The sequence below is a fragment of the Cyprinus carpio genome, chromosome B18 (genome assembly GCF_018340385.1).
Source record: "Cyprinus carpio isolate SPL01 chromosome B18, ASM1834038v1, whole genome shotgun sequence".
Classification (NCBI taxonomy): domain Eukaryota; kingdom Metazoa; phylum Chordata; class Actinopteri; order Cypriniformes; family Cyprinidae; genus Cyprinus; species Cyprinus carpio.
In genome coordinates this window covers 24,741,195-24,762,911 of record NC_056614.1, presented here as the reverse complement: position 1 = coordinate 24,762,911, position 21,717 = coordinate 24,741,195, and the positions used below count along the sequence as shown (strand labels likewise).

The 21,717-nt window shown below is 33.1% G+C and overlaps 1 protein-coding gene across 2 annotated transcripts in view; it reads right to left on the bottom strand.

The window, feature by feature from the left end:
• Positions 1-2,296: 2,296 nt before the first annotated feature.
• Positions 2,297-21,717, bottom strand: part of LOC109093715 (E3 ubiquitin-protein ligase NEDD4-like) — a 31,333-nt gene continuing 11,912 nt past the window's right edge. For both annotated transcript variants that reach the window (XM_042744542.1, XM_042744541.1), the window contains 24 exons: positions 18,625-18,675; positions 17,152-17,213; positions 16,785-16,887; positions 15,036-15,199; positions 13,677-13,797; positions 13,414-13,566; positions 12,345-12,416; positions 11,920-12,039; positions 10,930-11,151; positions 10,717-10,794; positions 10,486-10,540; positions 10,001-10,059; positions 9,639-9,704; positions 8,552-8,781; positions 7,552-7,673; positions 7,323-7,393; positions 5,188-5,283; positions 4,891-4,964; positions 4,712-4,772; positions 4,577-4,636; positions 4,388-4,495; positions 3,327-3,423; positions 2,995-3,067; positions 2,297-2,911 (listed from right to left, as the gene is read on the bottom strand). In XM_042744542.1, coding sequence (XP_042600476.1) covers positions 2,809-2,911; positions 2,995-3,067; positions 3,327-3,423; positions 4,388-4,495; positions 4,577-4,636; positions 4,712-4,772; positions 4,891-4,964; positions 5,188-5,283; positions 7,323-7,393; positions 7,552-7,673; positions 8,552-8,781; positions 9,639-9,704; positions 10,001-10,059; positions 10,486-10,540; positions 10,717-10,794; positions 10,930-11,151; positions 11,920-12,039; positions 12,345-12,416; positions 13,414-13,566; positions 13,677-13,797; positions 15,036-15,199; positions 16,785-16,887; positions 17,152-17,213; positions 18,625-18,675 — 2,421 coding nt within the window. In that variant the 3' untranslated portion in view covers positions 2,297-2,808. The remainder of the gene's footprint in view (positions 2,912-2,994; positions 3,068-3,326; positions 3,424-4,387; positions 4,496-4,576; positions 4,637-4,711; positions 4,773-4,890; positions 4,965-5,187; positions 5,284-7,322; positions 7,394-7,551; positions 7,674-8,551; positions 8,782-9,638; positions 9,705-10,000; positions 10,060-10,485; positions 10,541-10,716; positions 10,795-10,929; positions 11,152-11,919; positions 12,040-12,344; positions 12,417-13,413; positions 13,567-13,676; positions 13,798-15,035; positions 15,200-16,784; positions 16,888-17,151; positions 17,214-18,624; positions 18,676-21,717) is intronic.

Sequence of the window (21,717 nt, the reverse complement as noted above, 5' to 3'; positions counted from 1 at the left end):
GCTGTGTCTGGTCTGGTTATCCTATAATCAGTCCTCAAGTTTTGCCATTTTTTGCTTTCACTAGTTAATTTTAAGTGGTCCTGCATTCACATGAATTTCTAACGGAAATATTTAAAATGTGAAAAATGTGAAAAATGCTTTTTAAATCTAGTCTTGTTTAAATATTTATAGCATGTCACACTGCATACAATCCTGAAAGTCAACTTTACAGGAATATATAATTATATTATATTATAGATTTATATTTCATAATTATATATTATAAAATTTAATTTATATCTCAAAATAAATACACCCAATAAAAAAAAAAAACAATAATATAATGATTAATAAGACACACACACACACACACATATATATATAAATATATATATTAATATTATAGTAATAAAATGCAAAAAAAAAAAAAAAAAAAAAAAAAAAAAAATATATATATATATATATATATATATATATATATATTAGCATTTTATTAGTATAATTATATATAATATTTTATTATAATAAAATAATAATTAATGATTGTCACAATAAAAATGTAATATATCTTGCGATGAATAGTGTGACTGTGAATAAATTCTACTGTAGTTTAGTAAACCTCAAACAGTTATCATCTCTGGTTTGCTGTGTAACTGTGATTCACATCTGAGTCGTGAGGATGAACAGAGTTATCTGTATCTGGGGGAAAACATGTCATTTATTTCGTTTCATTTTGGAAACAGCAACTGCTAATATGCTAATGCATGAGATCTGATCAATAAGGGATCGAATCAATATGAGAAAGAAGATCCGGCATGTATTCTAGGATCCTTCTCACTGGACACTTTTCCGCATCACCCCACCCTTCTGACCCCAGCAGTGTCCAGAGCTTGAGTGAAATGGTGTGTGACCCATCAGCTGACCTCTGCAGGACTGTGGGCATAAAGGGGGATGGGATAGAAAAGAGAAGAGAAAAGAAAAGAAAAGGGGGAAACAACAGCATTGTCACTCAGTCCTGTTGTAAACGCACCCACAGACATCACTCTCACACTTTGCTCAGCTCTGAGGCTTTTAATACTTTAAAATTATATATTTGAATGTATTTAACTCTATAATTTAATGCAAAGTAAATATATAGTTCCAAAAAGTATATCTAGTCAATATCTAATGTATTAGATCAATAAAGTATTATTTATGCCACAACACAGCCCACGTTGTGAAGAAGTTTACAGCGACATTGCGCCCCCTTTTGGCAGAACTGCATTACTGGGCATATTAAATACATAACTTTACAATAATTATCATGAGAACATGTTTTCTATTTATTGATAATGACATTTATATGTAAATAAAATATATTTATGTGAATAAATATGAAATAAAAATTCGATACTATTTGTGCAATAAATGTTTTTCAATACCTTTGGTATAAAATAAAAATACTCAATATAATTAGTACAATAATAATAATATAAATAAATGTTACTCAATACCATTTGTATAGGACTAACCATAACAATATAAAAATGTTAATGATGATGATAAAATTATAATAATAAAACAAATACAAAAATAAATCCCACTTGTCTACAAATAAAACTTACTTAACTTTGTCTGCTGACTAGCAGGTGATTCCTGCAAAAGTTACTGTGAAACAATATGTGAAAAGCCTTGAAATTGTCTTCTAAAATGAGCATTTTTGGATGTTGGAGCATAAACAATAAAATTCTAGTTTTAGAAGAAAATTTCAAATGGTACTTAGAGGCTCTTGCATCTGAACTCTTCATGCATTATGAAAACTGCTCAAGTAACAACTCTTAAAACTTATTAAAGACTGCACTAAATTTAGTGAAGACATAACTTGGTGAGGGTATGTTTTGTTTAGTTTAAGTTTTATTTAAATATGCAGCCATAAAGATCGGCGTGACAGTTAAAATCAGCACAATTTACAATAAAAGGAAAGACACTTTTGCTCATAAATCTTTGATAGAAAATCCTTTCTGAAACTCTCTCGTCAGTGCCAAAAACATCTGTAGAAATGCAGCGGACGTTCATATAATAGTGTCTAATTAAACAACAGCATCGACGATAAAAGTGTTTCCTCACTAAAAGTTGCTCGAATCGAATAGTTTTATAGTACAAATGAAGGCAAAGTTATTTAACAGTCCGATACGTTTCTTGCGAGACAACATGTGCTTACTTTAAGCAATATTTAAGCTGTAAACATTCAGTAAATGATATAAAGCAATGATTTGTCACAATACAGCTTGACTGAGGTGATCTATACACAGTAAGACTTGAACCTTTCGTTTTTAGAAAAGTGCTTCGACCTTAAAAAAAAAAAAAATTTAATAGTCATTGTTTTCAGAAGTAAACAAAAAACATGTAAACAAAGTCAAAGTGAGAAAAAGTCATGATTAAGAGCAATAGAGCGTTACATCTGTACAAACGATGATGCCTGGATACATTTGAATTTTTTTAAAATTCAAAACAAATGAAAAAATTAACATTATTTGTACAGACTGCCATTGTGCATGTTGGGAAATCTCATCAGCCAAATAATGCACATCCATAACCCGTGACTTAAAAGCTCATATTAGAAATCCTCAATTATGCTCAAATGCATAGATATGATCAAATCTATAGCTGTTTTGAAATCTTGTACGCAGAGACACACTGTATGCAGGAGTGCATTACAAAACATTCTTCTGTAAACATCAGAAACATACAGATTTGTGATTTTATGACGGCGTGTTGGCCGTAGAGCCGCTCGCACGCGTGGTCCTGATGCTGTCGCCATGGTTACGCTGTTGCCGTGGCAGCCGGAGTCTAATCCACCCCATCGAAGCCCTGAGCGTTTTCGATGGCCATGTGCAGCTTCTCGCGGAGCTCCTCGAAGGACTCGTACGGAGGGAGATCCAGCCGGTTGAAGCTGACGGAGAGACACAGGACAAGTGGTGAAACGAGACGGGAGAGACAGGTGGACAGGTGCAGACACACAGACAGATCTCTCACCAGGTGTGCGCTCGGGGCAGTTTGTCCCTCGTGCCCCACTGTTCGATCGTGAACAACTGCGGCCCGTTGGATCCTGAGAAGTCACGGAAACACAGAATGTCGCTTTATCAACTGCATTAATATCATTAACAAAGTGTCTATTACTACTAAGTGCATGGCTATGTACACTAACTCCGCCCACTAACGTTTTATTGGGATAGTATATGTTTAAGTGGAGTATATGTTTAGGTGGATTAGTTTGTTAGTGGTTTGAATTTGTTTATATTTGATCTATCTCAACTGGCACGGCTGTTTAATATTAATGAGCGCAGCGAGATGGGGGCGGGGCTTACCGTAGAGCTCAGCGAAGCCGTTCATCGGTACGCGGGACGTTCCCGTCACAAACTGCAGCAAACGGATTCGCTTCTCTGCATCCATCAGCAACACCGTCTGAAGTACCATCAACAAATTTAGATTTGTTCAACAATAGTGCTATAATACTGCAGTTACGGTGATTTTATCATGGTTAAGGAGGTTTTAGCTACCTCCTGTGCTACTTACAACAACACTTAATCATGGTAAAAATCACTTCCATCATAAGTAGAGCTGCTCAATTATAACAAAAGTCAGAAACACAATTATTTTGTTCAATACTGAAATTATTACCAAGTATTTAATCACGATTACTCATAGACATTAGAAACATCATGTATGGAAAAAACAAATAACTACAGAAAAATAAAATAAAAATATTTACACAGACTTTATATACATTTACATAAATAATTTTAAAAATAATAAATAAAAATAAATTAGATTAAAATAAATACGAATAAAACACAAGAGCATCTGCAAAACTGAATGCGGCACAATAACTGCTTTATATCTATTGTTTTTATGATCATTCAAAATTGTTATTAAAATTTTAATTTGCCCAAAACAATCCTTAATCATGGTAAGAATCACTGTAAAGTATTTTTTTAGTGGCTTAGCACTACCTATAATTAGAGATGCTTAATTAAGGCCAGAATCATGATTATTTTGTTCAATGCTGTGATCAGAATTATTGCACGGTTACTTATGTGCATGTGTGTTAAAATAAAAACTAAAATAATAAATAAAATAAAACAGATTTAAAAAATAATAATTAGAGGAACTATGTTGTTTTAGTGTTTTTCTACAATCTATTACAGACTAAAAAAGTTTAATGGAAAGGGACGCGCTGAATTTATAGCAAAAAAAGTCTATGCATATTCAAAACTGAATATGCATCGAGTCAATTTTCTTGTTTTTATAAATGCTTTAAGCCAAAATTACAGCTTTAAGCCAAATTAGATTTGAGCAAAAGCAGATATGATTTGATTTTATAATAATAATAATAATAATAAAAAACACGTCAGGGATCAAATCTGACCTTCCAGAACCAGATGATGACGGGGTGATTTGGGTTGTAGCTATTTTTATATTTGGTGTTTTCTCTCCAGTCGTTGACGTCCACGTCTCCTAAGCCACACATCAGCAGCTGAGGAACACAGAGAGGTCAGCAGGGTCTCGAGAGCGCAGATGAATGAAGTTACACACAGCGTAAAGCAGGTGGACTCACCTCCAGCTCGTTTTCATCAAAGATCTTGATCAGGTCCTGAGGAATCAGCTCGTAGAAACCCTGCAGATAAAACACAAGTCAGTCAAACTCTGGGCGGGCGGCAGTGACCCAAAGCGACCGAACGAGGGTCTGTACCTCCCTGAAGGCCGTCATCTGTCTCTGGATCCGATCTACAAACCTCCACTGCATCACCAGACTGCAAAGAAACACCAAAAGACATAGTGTCACACATCTTGAAGCCTGTCTCGTGTGAAAGTGTCTCTGTGAAATTCATGCGTTACATCTGTGTGCCACTAGAGGGCGGTAAAACATACTGAATATACTCCTTTTTGTTGTGGTCATTGATCACAATATCAGCACCTCCTGGTTTCAGCTCACGCTGGTGCATCTGTGGAAGAGATCGGATCGATATCACATCAAAATACATTTAAGTACACCAATCATATCTTTAGGACGTCTAGGGGACTTTATTCACAGGTCTTTTACAGCAATAGTTCAGCTAATTTTCACCTAATTCTGTTCCTGTTCCAGTCTGTTCCTCGCAGAAAAAGTCTTGGAATGTAAAGCAAAAGCTGCATGGTGCGTATAGAGTGTAAAGCAGAACAGATCACCTGTCCAAAGAGCTCCTCGTCGATGGTGAACCTGAGGTCCAGATCTGTGGGGTCGTTCTCCAAGATCCATCGCAGGGAGTTGAAGTACTCGCTGTCCTGAAATAATGCGAGCAAAAACAACATTTACCTAATGATGACTAAACTAGAGCTCCATGGGACATTAAGCACATTATTAGTGTTAACAGCACTCAAACGGAGTTAAAATATAACTGACACTTCTTACTTATTACCCAGACGCAACTTAATTATTTTTTTTTGAATGAAATACTACTATGCTGTACACATACTATCTAGTATTTTTTGTAATTGTTTTTTTTTCTTCAATTTTCTTAAAGAAACTGTCTTTTTAAAAAAAAGTGGTTTCCTTGAAGTTTAAATATAACAGAACTGATTAACAAATTAAAAATGATATAAAAAATAAATAAATGTAAATATAAACATACATAAACAAGATATTTATATATAAACAATAAAATAAATTATAAAAATGACAAATATGAAAAAAGAAAGAAAAAAAATGTATGCATGTGTATATATATATATGCAATAAATTAAAATAAATATGAGTGACTATATCATTGTAGTGCACTTCTACAACCGACTGAACATTTATTAAATGGCGAAAGCAAACCAATGTAAAGCACTGTTTACTGTCTATGTTTTATTTTTTATTTTTTATTTCCACCTCGGTAAATGACATATTTAATTTGCTGAGTGTACAGTTATTTATCATAATATAAACAGGGTATTTTATATCGAGGTAAATTAGATCAGTGTCTAATTTTGTGTAAAGATGTCCGAGGCACATTGCATTGTGAAATACAGTATCTCTCAGTCTGTACACTGAAATATTTAACTAATGCAGTAGATCATCCAAGTATTGCCACATTGAATAATAAATAAATAAATAAATAAATAGATAAATAAATAAATAAATAAATAAAATAATAAATATATATATATATATATATATATACATACACACACACACACACACACACACACACACACACACACACACACACACACACACACACACACAGTACAGGTCAAAAGTTTGGAAACATTACTATTTTTAATGTTTTTGAAAGAAGTTTCTTGCTGCTCATCAAGCCTGCATTTATTGATCAAAAATACAGAAAAAAAAAATGTAATATTGTGATATATTATTACAGTTTAAAATAATTGTTTTTAAATTTATTTATACTTTAAATTATCATTTATTTCTGTGATGCAAAGCTGAATTTTTAGGATCATTATCACATGATCCTTTAGAAATCATTCTAATATGATGATTCATTATCAAAGTTGGAAGACAGTTCTGCTGCTTAATATTTTTTCAGAACATGTGATACTTTTTTAGGATACTTTGATGAATAAAAGTAAAAAAAAAAAAGAAGATATGTTTTTTAAAATATAAATATTTTGTAATAACAATATACACTACTGGTCAGTATTTGGGGTCAGTAATTTTTTTTTCTTTCTTTTTTTTAAATAAAATCAATACTTTTATTCAGCAAGGATGTGTTAAATTGATAAAAAGTGATAGTAAAGAAAATATATTATTAGAATATATATTATTAGAATTTTTTTTTTTTTTTTTTAATAAATGCAGTTCTTTTTAACCTTTTATTCATCAAATATATTAGACAGCAGAAACTGTTTCCAACACTCATAATAAATCAGAATATTAGAATGATTTCTAAATGATCATGTGATAGACTGGATGTTACATGTGACACTGAAGGCTGGAGTAATGATGCTGAAAATTCAGCTTTGCATCACAGGAATAAATTATTTTTTTAAAGTATATTCAAATAGAAAACTATTATTTTAAGTTGTAATAATATTTCACAATATTATTGTTTTTTTTCTGTATTTTTTGATCAAATAAATGCAGGCTTGATGAGCAGAAGAGACTTCTTTCAAAAACATTAAAAATAGTAATGTTTCAAACTTTTGACCTGTACTGTATATATATATATATATATATATATATTAACTCTGCACATTATACATAAAAGTATTCAGCTATTTTGTAGGTAGTGTGGTTGTATGTTATTTCTCTCTCTGAAAAAGCACTAAAGTGACATTCAGAGCTGATGCTGATTGGTTGAGGTGTGCCTGTCACTCACCACTGACTCCATATCCTGTAACGTGATTGGCTTCTGCAGCATCATCTTGTAGAAGGGCCGGATGAAGAACGCTGTGCAGACGAAATCATTTAAGAGTAAACGATGACAGAATTATCACTGTGGTTACATTTAGACATTTGTTGCCTTTAGTAAATCAGTCTGATTGTGTGCAGCGTGTCTATAGGTGAAGTCAAACACTGTGAATATGAGTTATTAACAGGTTACTCACCATCCAACAGCTTCCCGTGATAAACGGCCATCCCAGCCACCCGGCCGATGAACTTAAAGTAGGACAGATGGTCCTCGTTGCACAGACCTGAGTTGGGGTTGATCTGTAGGGTGTAGTTATCCCTGCAATATTCATACAGCATTTTTAAAACTTTCTAAAAGATTTAAGCACATTCTTAGTAGGGCTCTCAAAATGTCTGAAAAACTAAATTTGAATTTTGTCAATATTTGAATTATATTTGAAATTAAAAGGCATGATTTCAGTTACGGGAAAAAAGCTTTGTCTTCTCTCCTGAGTGTGCATTGAGGAAAATATTACTAATGCACGTTTCTTCAAAGCATTGGAATATATTACTAATTTTGAGTATATTTGCATAATGTTTAAATGAATATTTATAAAGCATATATAATTCATTAAGTTGCTTAAACAATTAGAAACAAAACAGCATCATGCATGTATAAAACCAATCACAAATACTTTTTCATTTAAAAACACGAGATGCAGTGGGATGGGGAAAAAAAACGCCAAAAAGTCTCGAGACATGTTTTATAAAAGTTGAACTTCCTTTAATTTTACATGGCTTTCTAAACATGCGTCTCTCTTGTGCGAGACACGAGTGCAACGGTGAAAAATGTCCCTCTAGAAAATGCCATAAATATGCGTTTTGTGTGAACAGCTTAGTTTCAGTTTGGCCGTAAACAACAACATCTCTGCATTGATGTTCTCTTTTTCAGCACTATTTTGAATGAAAAATGTAGTAGCGCCGTGGGTTCAACTGGATAAGATAAAAAAAACATTAAAATGCAATGACACTTACATCGTCATCACATCTTGTGCACACCTAAAATTCAAATGCAACGTTTTTGCATTCGAATTTGGATTTATACTTTAAATTCTATGAATATTTTTTTTGACAGCCCTAGTTCTAAGCCAGCACAACACACAAGAGTGTATTTAAAGATAAATTTGACTGAAGGAAATATAAAGCTGGACCACTCACGTGGCAGAATACTCAAACAGCCCATAATACGGGTTGAACATTTCCTTGGAGATCAGAAAGAACCATTCCCTGGCCACGCCCCCATAGTCCAGCCCCTTCTCCCCCTCAAACTCCACCCAGAGGCGGGCCTTCAGCAGGTCCGAGCGTTTGACGGACAGGATGCGCCGGTACGAGTCCTCCAGAACTGCGTTACGCCTCACATTCAGCTCGAAGCGGTTCGGGATGTCAGCCTGGAGACCCAAGAAAAGAATGATTTTGATTTTATATTTAGTTATCCATCAGGATTTGAATGGATCTTACATATTAGATGATCAAATTAGTATTAGTTGATATAATTTCCCCAGCCACACAGAAGAAAAGCGGATTCAGAGGCATGAATAGTTTTTCATGAAAAGATTATAAAAACCAACAATTTATGCTTTTAAAATATCGTGCACTGATCAACTAAAAAAATAAGACCAGCAATGTTTATTAAAAATATAAATAGGGCCACTTTTGATTTCATGTTGCCTTCGAAGTCATGAAGAATATAAACTTCAACAACATTCAGAATTCAACTAATTCAGTTGATTTATACTATCTTAAAACTACATTTAGTGTGATATCTGTGTGGTTTAAGAAAGACATAAAAAGTCTGACTGCTAAATAATTATTATTAATATTTTATACAAATTATTCTTATTCTTATTAATATTTTTATTATAAATATTACATTTTATTTACAATGGAATATTACAATAATAACACTTTATTTTGTATACTTTAAAAATATTTATATTTATTGTTTATTTATAATATTTATTTATCAATCAGTAGTATTTTGTATATTTTATATAGTAATAATAATCAGAATAATTTAGTAATAGTAGTAATACTAGTAATAATAATAATAATAATAATAATAATAAATTTGGCCAAATTGTGTGCCCATGCAAACAAGCACAGCAAACCATCTAAATAAATAAATGTATTATTATTATATCTGTAGTGACTTGGGTTAAAAATTCTGCTCTTTGATGAACCCCAAAGATGTTGAGATCTTAATGGGACAGAAAACACACAAAGCTCAAGAAGGAGAGGGACGTACTGGCTTCTTGAGTTTCTTGCGGAAGTAATCATATTTCTGTTTATAGTCTCTGGAGTAAGGCACGGCCTGAAATAAAGCAGAACACAATCAGTTCACCAATAATCCATGAGTTCTTATCTGCTCAGATGTTGAGCGCTCCTGACCCGACAGAAATCATTCAACTCATGCTGGACAAACCCCTCGAGACACGCACAAACCCCTTACAGGAAACCAATGGGAAGAAATGTACAGGGTTTCAGGCTCAGAATACTTTCAGAAACAAGATCACTGTGTCTCTCTCAATATGATCCATTCATTAATGGTGCTTCAGCCTTCAACAAATGAATGTACAGGACCTTTAACAGAAACAGAACACCACTTACTGGACCAGTGATGGCTGAACTCTGTAGTCTGGGATCCTCCCACTGTGTGGCTTTTGTGTCTAAAAAAACAAAACAAAAACATTAAATTAAAATTGGTAGAAATAAAAATAAAAAAGTGCATATAAAAAAAAAAGGTTATAAATAAATAAATAAAAAATGAGTGTATAAAGATATAAATAAAATAATAGTTATAACGTTAAAAAATATATTAACACATTTTTAAAAAATATTACATAATAAATGCAAATAAATATAAAAGTAACAATTTGTAAAATAAGTTCTAAATAATACACTTGTAGAATTTTTTTTAAAAATGTAAATAAATAATAATGAAACTAATAACAATTTAAGTTTAAAAAAAATTATAAACATAATATAAAATATTCGTAAAAATATTATATTAAATAATAATAAAAAAATATATACATATGATCCCTAGAAGAATTGTACAGAATCCTAGAAGGTTTTAGTAATGTGCCACTTACTGTGATTGATGTAAAAGATTCTGCCATCACTATGTACTCGCTCCTCCCAACCAGGCTACAGAAGACACACACACACACACACACACACACACACACACATGACAAAAAAAAAAAATGAAAAAAAAAAAAAACACACACACATTTTTTTTCACCCTCTGTCCTGAACAGCATGTCATTAAAATCATGACCATCATCTGATTATGACATCAGCGATGACGTCACCCGTCTTACCGGCAGTGGGCCGAGGTCAGTGGGGTCAAGGGAGACTCTTCTCCTTATGTGCACAGGAACCTTCAGCCGGGGGTCATCCTGTGACGGAACAGGAAACCGGATGGCAAACACAGGAAGTACATCTCAGCATGAACAATGGTGCAATCAAACATGCACAGGAAAAGCAAAACAAGCACTAGTCATATATTCATGCAGCATCATGTCTTGTCTTACCCATGTGGTGGTCTTAGTGTTGTGGTCTATGAAGAAGGGCCGTCCATTCGGAGCGCTGCGCACCTCCCAGCCGGCCGGCATCAGGCCCGCGTGCTCCGGCGAGTGAGCGAGCGCGTGCTGAGGGGACACATCCGGGGACAGCAGCGGCGGAGCGTAGACTGTGGGATTAAAGGCACCACCCGCCACCGCTGCTGCTGCGGCCTCAGAGGGCGGCTGTATGAGCTGAAATACACAGGTCAAAGGTCAGGGGTCAGGGGATGAGCTGGTATTCCGCCACAAATTAGGACAGCATGATGGTTTAATGTTTGAAAATGAAGACATTTAAGAAATCCACAAAAAGTTGGATTGTAAAATAAAAATATTATTATGATGATGGTGATTATTATTATTATTATTATTATTATTATTATTATTATTATATGTTTTTCTTGTATACTCAACTTTATTTTATTTTATTGTACAGTGAAATATTACAATAGTAACATTTCTTATTTAATAAAAAACACATTTAGTAATGGTAATAATAACAGTTATTGTTAGTTAAAATTGTTGTACAATTATTGTAAATAAATAAATAAATAAATAACAATAAAGATATATAAAATCACAACTTTTTTGGCCAAATTGTGTGGCTGTACAAACAAGCAGAGCAAACATTTAGCTCATTAATAATAATAACAACAACAACAACAATTATTATTTTCATTATTATTGTTTTTTTTTTTTTTGTGATCTTGGTTGAAAATTTTATGAATTATATATCAGTATGACTATATAATAATAATAATAATAATAATAATAATAAATAAATGTTGTTGCTGTAGTTGTTGTTATTATTATTATATTGTGCAGCCCAACAAATTAATTGTTCAGCCCATAAAAAATAATAATAATAATAATAAATAAAAAAAAAAAATTTTTTTTTTTTTCACCAAACGCTGATAGAGCTTTCTCTAGAGCAAGATCTATTCAGCCAGGACTGAGAGGTACCTGAATGAGCGGTCGTGTCCAGGTCGTCGTCCTGCTGTTGTGATTGACATAATAAATTCTCCCTTTACTGTCCTGCTTCTCCTCCCATCCCGGAGGCAGCCCGCCAGACGTGGGTAATAACTACAGGCAAGAAACAATCCATCACAGATCGTCCGTTTGGTTCACAAATAGCCATCGGGTAGTGGCTCGGCTCTCAAACACACTGTCCTCTGGGAGCAGATGTGAGCGGAGCTGCAGCTGAGGTGATGTATTGCGAGGTTCAGGGCATGCTGGGAAATCTAGGGCAGCTAAGATTACACATCATGCGCTGAGAGACTGAGAAAAACACTCCACATTCTGCTGAAACTAGAGCACACGGCGAGGGCTTGGTCTGGACTCACACGGATACGGATACAGTATATGTATGAATGCTTTAATGCTCTCACCACGGGGTGAACAGGATGCTCTTCCACCGGTAGGGTCTGTCCACTTCCTCTGCGGCTGCCGTGACCCTGCGGCTGATGAAAACACAAGACACACTCTGTTACATATTGTTACTGTAACACCAGCTTTCTATATCACAATGTAACAAGCTGCAACATATTCATGTTCCATTTCAGAAAATGGAATGTTTCGGTTCTGGATGCTGATTGGTCGATACAGTGCTTTGCTAAAATAAAAAAAGTAAAAAACGGTGTATATCACTGAGCAGAACTCATAGAGGTCAACTATCAATCTTAATTTAAATATCAGATATACTTGTGGAAGAACAAGTAGCAATATGACTCATATGAATCTATCAAATGAATCAGTCTCCTGAATCGGTCACAAAAACATCAACACACATTGTGATTTTTGTATCGATGGCTTAATGTGAGGAATATTCCTTATAAGTCACCACATTTAAATTTGGGATCTTGCATGAATGTCTGCAAGAGGTTAGAAAACACGAGTTGCTGTAGATCTTTAGAATGGCTTTGATTTGAATCGTTTGTGTCACTTACACTGCTGTTCAAAAGATTTTTCAATGTTTTTGAAAGCAAAAGTCTCTTCTGCTCTCCAAGGCTGCATTTATTAGATCAAAAATACAGTAAAAATAGTGAAATATTATTGTAATTTAAAATCAGTGTCCTCTTAGTGAATATCTGTTAAAATGTAATTTATTCTTTTGATTCAAAGCTGAATTTTCAGCATCATTACTCCAGTCTTCAGTGTCACATGATCTTCAGAAATCATTCTAATATGATGATTTACTGCTCAAGAAACATTTCTGATTATTATCAATGTTGAAAACAGTTGTGCTGCACAATGTTTTTGTGTTTTTGTGTTAGATGGTTGAAAGTTAAAGATTTTATTTTTTATTTGATTTTTTGATATTTTATAAATTTTTGTTGTTTTTGATTGTTTTTTTGTTTAATGCCTTCTTACTGAATAAAAGTATTTATTTCTGTATATTACTCACTTGTCAAAGACTTCATTGCTCTGATTCATGAGTGTGTGTGTGTGTTGACTGACCGTGAGGGACGTGCGTCTGTCGTTTCCGGTCTGCAGTCTGCTCAACTCCTCACAGAATCCCGTGAGCTCCATCGGGGAGTGGGGGGGCGGCGGCGAGCGCTCGCTGTGGCTGTTATAAAGGGTAGTCTCATCTGCCGTTATGATCTCCCAGCTCTACAAAAAACACACACAGATGTGAAAGTGTGTCGTTTGTCCAGGAGTTCTGAAGAAATCACAGAAGTGTGTGTGTGTGTGTGTGTGTGTGTGTGTGTGTGTGAGAGTACCTCAGGTGACTCTCTGCGCTCGTGGTTCTCGTCATGTTCAGATATTTGTCTGCGTGTGAGGAACGCCCGCTGGGACTCGCTGTGTGTATCTTGTCTCTGTTCATTGTCTCTTTGAGTGTCCCTGTAAATCAGGACAAAACACACACACTTCAGTGCTCAAAATGACCCAGAAAGACTCAGATGAAGCAGGTGAGGGCGCCGCTGACCAGCAGAGAGCAGAGGAAGGAAACAAGCGTCCTGTCTTAGCTATTACAGGATATCTGACTGCAGTACAGTTTTGTGTTTTTCCTTAAAATCTAAACAAAACAAATATATAATGTCACAAAAACCTGTATTTAGAGGCCCTGAATGACTTGTTTATACCCTGGTTATGAAAACTCCTGACCTTTTTGTGATTTTTAAAAATACCCTTTATATAATAATGTGACAACCTTTAATAATATAAATATAACACAAAGTGAAAGAAAAATAAATAAATAAAATACAAATGAATAAAGATAAAATAACATAAATATAAAAACAAATAAAGACAAAAATAAAACTCTGCAATGATACAAAAAAAACTATTTTTTTAATATGATTTTTACAAATTATATTATAAAATTATATATTATATATACATAGTGAAAGAGAAAAAATAAAAAAAGGAATTTTTTTTATTTATTTTTGGTATTTTTTTTATTTATTTTTAATATTAAATATATTGACAAATGAAATAATATATATTGATAAAAAATAAATTTAAAAATAATATATATTGACAAAACAAACACTAAAAATAAATTATATATATATATATTATATATATATATATATAAAATATATTGACAAAACAAACACTAAAAATAAATACAAAATAAATATAAAAATACCCTTATTAAAAAAAAATATTTATGTATGTATTATATGTATAAGAAACAGAACTAAATAAAAATACATATTAAAATAAAAAACAAAAATACTGGTAATGTCTTAATGGCTTTTTGTTTCTCAGTCAAAGTGCAATATATATATATTTGATGTGCTAAAAACCAATTTAACAGCAATTATAGTAAACTGTAATTTAGATGGTCAGACATGACTCTATTTCTCTTTATTTATAATTTAAAATTTAGTGCCATGCCAGTTTCCACGGCAAACAAAAATCAAATGAAAAATAGAATGAATGAATGAATGAATAAATGAAAGAAAGAATAAATAAATTACATAAAATAACAAAGAAAAACAAAAGGCTATAAAAAGGTTTTTAAAGTTTAAATTTGATTTAAAAATGTTATTAAAAATCTTTGAATAGAACCATGGCGTGTTGGTCTTGTGTATGCATGTTTGTAAAGTTTGTTTAAAGTGGGTGATTGTTACTGGATGGTGGGTCTGTGCCACTGGGTGGTCCTGCTCTCGTGGTTGACGTAGTAGGTCCGTCCCAGGTTGTCCTGCCTCTCCTCCCAGCCAGGGGGCAGCGCAGGCAGCTGGTGAGGATGGTGAGGACTGCATAATTCATGAGGCTCCAAAAACTCCCAACCAGGCTACAAGACAGAAATCAGTATTAAAACACAGGGCTGTGTGCAATTCCATGGGAAAACCATGTCTGTTTGTTTAATCTAATGGTACTTTGCATGAAAAGTTAGTAACAAATTGACTTCATGGTTCACAAATTTCAGGTAACAACCCCTCTGGAGCAGCCCAGACCGGAGTGACCAGGACAGTGCATTCAGGAACGATTAAGCTCTATTTAATTACATGTTGGCAGCACTTCTGAGCGAGTTTTGGACATCTGAAATCACGCCTGTATCTCTCGCACAATGAGAGCGGCTGGAAAAGTACACAGTGACTCTGCTGGTTCTATATTAAAGTTCTTGTGTATAAATATAACACCTTTGTTTATGCACAAAACAAATGTCATTAGTTTCCTGAAGGCTTTGTATCTTTTGTTTGGAAACCAAATGACACGCGATGCTATTTATATAAAAAAACCCACATGTATTGTCCGTTACAGAACATATCTTGTATCTCGAAATAACAAAAATAAAACTTCATTTTTAGTGGTGTTTACCTCAAGCTAGGATGTTTAAGATCATTGCTAGGGCTTTGATATGTGGTTGCTAAGGTGTTCTGAATGATAACTTAGTGATTCAATTTAAATATTTTTGTCATTTTAATTTTAAATACGTCTATATAGTTTTTTTTTTCAGTTTTTGTTGTAGTTTTTTTAGTGCATCACGTAAAACTGCATTACAATTAGAAATGTTTTAATGGAAACTAGATTAATTAAAATAAGTTTAAGGTTTTAAGTTTGAAATATGTATAGAATTTCAGTTAAAAATTTTTTTTTTTTTATGATTTTAGTTAACTATATTAAACCTGGCTAAAATAAATAAATAAATAAAAATAAAAAAATAAAAAAAATAAAATCCTGACCTTAAAGTTATTATCTTTACGTAATATTATGTTTCCCAGGAAAAAAAGTGCAAAATGTATATTTAATGTACTAACAACAAATATAACTATAGTAACTGGTGTTTGAATAACTAAACTACTTTCCCATTAAATTCAACAACAGAATCGAATACAAATAAATAAAGCTTACACAAATATAAAATGTAACCAACAATCACAATTCCTGTTTTTCTCTCTTTAAGGACATATAAATCAGTCATTCTGCTAAGGAATAAACCCACAGCTCAAGGTTTCAATGTGTGAAAAGCTTTGTGAATAAGGCATATTTGTGCTTAAGGAAACATAGCACTTCTCATTCAAGGACAGGCCACAACAGAAGTTCAGATGGAGGAATATAAAATGTTTTCATGGCCTCGCCATTCAACACAAACACTTGAAAGAGGCACTGCTGCAAACTACATCAATAAAGACACATCTTACAAACAAATCAGACCAGATAAGCCACATTGAAACAATTGTGCTTTATACACAGAGCCGTGTTATATTGTGAGTGTAGTCAAAGCTGAACACAATGAGAAACGTCCTTCAGCTATTATATTATGCACCATACTGCAACTTTAACCCGTTCTAGTTCTTTCAGAGAACATTCTTTGATTCTAGAATTAAATTGTTGCGTTTGTCACCAAAGCTTGTGTTTGTGTGCATTATTCTCACATCCAGATTCTCGTTCTGTTCGGTTGGGTCATCCTCCGTGTCGCTGTTTTTGGGCAGGTACGTCATCTTCAGACGCAGATGACCTTTCACCCTCGACTTGTGACTGTATCGAAAGAGTTAAACAAACACATCGACAAAAGACCTACATCAAATTACTAGAAAAAAAAAACAGTTTTAAGCATAAAGCTCCACTGAAGTGTATCAGAGGTGTTGACATGTTTGAAATGAAAACAGCTCACAGTTGCATGATGTCATAGCAGGTCAAAGGGCATTCCACAACAACAACAGAATGAAGTCAGCGAGCGTTAGGTTCAAAACCATCACGTTTGGGGAATAAAGCAAGCAGGCGGTAAAAACTCTGGCTAACCTTCTCGGGTGCAACAGGAAGTCCTTGAAAGTGTATGGCCTTTCATTGTTGGGATTTTCTGTCTGTGGGTATAAAAAAAATATCTAAATAGTAGCAGCAGTCTAAATAAATAAGCATGAATTTTGCTCAAATTTCAAATTAAATATTATACATCACACATAACCCATGCAGGAAATTCTAGTTCTAGTGTTCAAGTGTCATGGATATTTTTAGGTCTTAATGTTTATGATCACTCAGCCAAGCAACACACACACACACACACACACACACACACATGTACATGGATACAGGAAATTCTAGTTCTAGAAATATATATATATATATATATATATATATACAGTGACTAATAATGAGGTGCAACTGAGCAGCTCCAAAACCAGAAGGTTTATTTTACGAAGCCATGTTAAAACAGGAGCTTCTCTGAAGACATAGGAGGTGGACCTTCTAAAAATAACACCTACAGTACAGGTCAAATTTTTGTAAAGTTTTCTTTTTTTGATGTTTTTGAAAGAAGTTTCTTCTGCTCATCAAGCCTGCATTTATTTGATCAAAAATATAGAAAAAAAATTGTAATATTGTGAAATATTATTACAACTTAAAAATAATTGTTTTTAAATTTATTATACTTTAAACTATCATTTTTTTCTGTGATGCAAAGCTGAATTTTTAGGATCATTATCACATGATCCTTTAGAAATCATTCTAATATGATGATTCATTATCAAAGTTGGAAACAGTTCTGCTGCTTAATATTTTTTCAGAACATGTGATACTTTTTTAGGATACTTTGATGAATAAAAAGTAAAAAAAAAAAAAAAAAAAAAGCTATGTTTTTAAAATATAAATATTTTGTAATAACAATATACACTACTGGTCAGTAATTTGGGGTCAGTAATTTTTTCTTTCTTTCTTTTATTTTAAAATAAAATCAATACTTTTATTCAGCAAGGATGTGTTAAATTGATAAAAAAGTGATAGTAAAGAAAATATATTATTAGAATATATATTATTAGATTTTTTTTATTATTTTGAATAAATGCAGTTCTTTTTAACCTTTTATTCATCAAATATATTAGACAGCAGAACTGTTTCCAACACTCATAATAAATCAGAATATTAGAATGATTTCTAAATGATCATGTGATAGACTGGATGTTACATGTGACACTGAAGGCTGGAGTAATGATGCTGAAAATTCCAGCTTTGCATCACAGGAATAAATTATTTTTTTAAAGTATATTCAAATAGAAAACTATTATTTTAAGTTGTAATAATATTTCACAATATTACTGTTTTTTCTGTATTTTTGATCAAATAAATGCAGGCTTGATGAGCAGAAGAGATTTCTTTCAAAAACATTAAAAATAGTAATGTTTCCAAACTTTTGACCTGTACTGTACATTAATGACAATACAAGTCATCAGCATCAACATCGAGTTAAACACACAAAATATAACGCTGACAAATGCTCACGGGGATCTGGTGCAGAGGAACGTCCACTTGTCCGAGGAAGTCATCCCTCGTCTGCAGATAGTTGATTTGTGGGATGTGGTGGTGAGTAGTGTGCAATTGTATGAGGAATTAGTAAATCGTCTGTAAGATGGTAATAATGCATAGAACACACACAGCAGTGAGAAGTGAACACACCGTGAAACACACAGAAAATGAACAAAATACAGTCTTACTGAGCCATGGGTATTGAGGGTGGAAGAGAGCGCTGTTCATTCACTGTCTCAACTAGCAGAATGCGACCTTCTGGTTACGTTAGGCCACAGCTGCCCCAGATGCAACAATACTAAACAACTCAGGTACTTTAGTTTGAATATTGTTACACCCCAAGCGTGTTATGAAGACACTGACCTTATCTGAGACTGTACGGTGCGTTCATTTTATATATAAACAAGGCTTTATAAAGGTAGACTTTCCCGTGGTCTATCCCTCAGACTGCGAACGGGCTGCAAAAATAGAGAGAAGGTAAAAGTAGGCCGAGAGAGAAAGGGAGCGCGAAAGAGAGAGAGTTTGTTTTCGGAACAAAATCATTCCCATCCTAAAACCTTTTCCAGCTGTCGCTATTCATTTCAACGGCTGGCGTTCATACTGAGCTTAGAAGCATTTTAAATACATTTTATACCACGTTTTATATACACGCTGTCATTACGCTAACCGAAACAATATGACAAGTTAAACACAAGTCACCTAAATGAGGCGTAAAAGGCTTCGGTGTTTAAAACGCTGTCAGATGTTTCGTTTTATGGAAGTGAGGGCAGAACGAAATAACGGCTGAGCTTACGCTAAAACGTGTCCATCTACACACAGCACATAAAACACATATCTTCCCTCGTTCTTAAGGCCAGCCTCACATATTGCTGTTTGTTCTGTATTCGGGTCAAACCACAAAGCGGTTCCGCCACTCCGCCGGGCCCCAGATGAGACGACAGACTCGCTCTTTGTGCCCCGTCTCAATGAAATGAAAGCGATTTGGGAGAAAGCTCTGTTAGTGTCATCTTAGTTATTAATGAGCTAGATATTACACAAGGTACTACATAATTACATTATGTTTTATTAAGATAAATGGTTTAATTTAATATTAAATAGTTTTTTTTAATGGCTATGAGAGTGTATTAAGCAGTTTTTTTTATATATTTTTATACAGTTATATATTTATTTTTCTTCCAAATACAACTCAGTGCCCCTCTTTCAAACTGCATAAAAAAATAAAAAAAAAAAATAAATAAACATTAAAACTAAATTCATTTTTATTATTATTATTAGTAGTAGTAGTAGTAGTTTATTTATGTATTTATTAATTTGTTTTTGGCTCAGCATGAGGGATATTTCACATATATAAGTTCCCACATATATAGAAAAAAATAATAAAATAAAATAAATAAAAATGAAGAAAAAAAACATGAAAATGAAATGGAAAATAAAATCAAATGTATGTTAAATTAAATGCAAAATAAATAAAAATGTAAATAATAAATTAAATGAATTAAAATTTAAATAAGAAAGAAAGACAAAATGAAAAAAGTACAATATAATAATATATGTTAAAAGTATATAAAAATTCTATAAAATATCTTTAAAATCCTGGACAAACTTCTGGAAAAATTTCCATTAAGGTGAAAGCTTGTAAAAATTGTGACATGCATTAATAGTACTGCAGTATATTATAGTGTAGCATAGAATAGAACTGCCAGAATGCTGGCAAAGTATGCAAGAGTAGAGCAAATATAGTATATAGCAGGTATACTACCATAAACTACAGCAAGTACAACTTTATCCACGGTGAAACCAGGCAAAACGTTAGCGAGGCAAAAATGGAAAACGGTTGTCAAACTATCTGTATACAATCAGTCCCGTCTGCTCCGGTAATGAGAAGGAAAACAGTAAATGATGCCAAACGTTTGAAGAAACTTAATGAAGGAGGCTCAAAGTGAACCATTTTCTGCTACAAGAGGAGCGTGACTGTGGGTTTAATACTGCAAAACACCTGTGAAACATCACATCTAAACGCTACTGAACAAAGACTGTGCTCACTTCTGATCTTCCAGGAGATGCTTTACATAAACTAAAAGGACTAAAAGGACTTTGTTGCATTTCGATTAAAGATTATAAAAACAAGACAGTTTTTCCCCCAAATGAATACATTATAATGATGAGTCGTGCACAAAAGAAAGTCTCAATCAAGCATCTGTTACAGAGAGAGATCTAATTATTTTCATAAATCCATGAGGTTTTCAAGCGCTGTGGGAGGAGAGACATCGCTGAAGAGATTACGAGTGCTGCGCTGTTGACTGATAAGAGCTAATCAAGCACAGAACAACACATTCACACACTAACAAACCCCTGGCGCTCACACACACACACACACACACACACACACACACACACACACACACACACACACACGGAGACACACACACACACATCTGACAGCTCTTTAGGAGCACTGCTGAGTGCCGCTTGCGTTGACCTTTGGCAGAGGTCACACAGTCCTGTGTTAACTATAACTATTATTATTATTATTCTTAATAACAATATATTGATATTCTAGAATTATAGAAGTTAGTCATTTTCATTTAGTTATTTATTTTACTTATACTTTTTAAAATTGACTTATTTTTATATTTTGCCACTAATAGTGGATTTTTAGACCTGATAAAGATAAAGTGAGGAAATTAATTCAATCTTAAAAATAATGATGTTTTATTAAGAGTTTTGTTAGTTTTATTAAGATAAATGGTTTAATTTATGATAAAGATAAAGTGAGGAAATTAATTCAATCTTAAAAAGCCACAAATATTTAAATATTTGTTCATTTACATAAAGAACGAATTGCTATGAAATTGCTAATACTCATAAATAAACAAACAAATAAATCAATACTCTCGAATTACAGGAGTTAATTATTTTAACTATTTTAATTCATTTCATACTTTTACTTTATTTTATTATTTGTATATATTGCCAGCATATACACATTTTTATATATCATCTGTAAATATAAAAAGTTTGAAATTTGAAGAATGTTTGAAGTAGCTTTATCAATGCAACACAAGTACC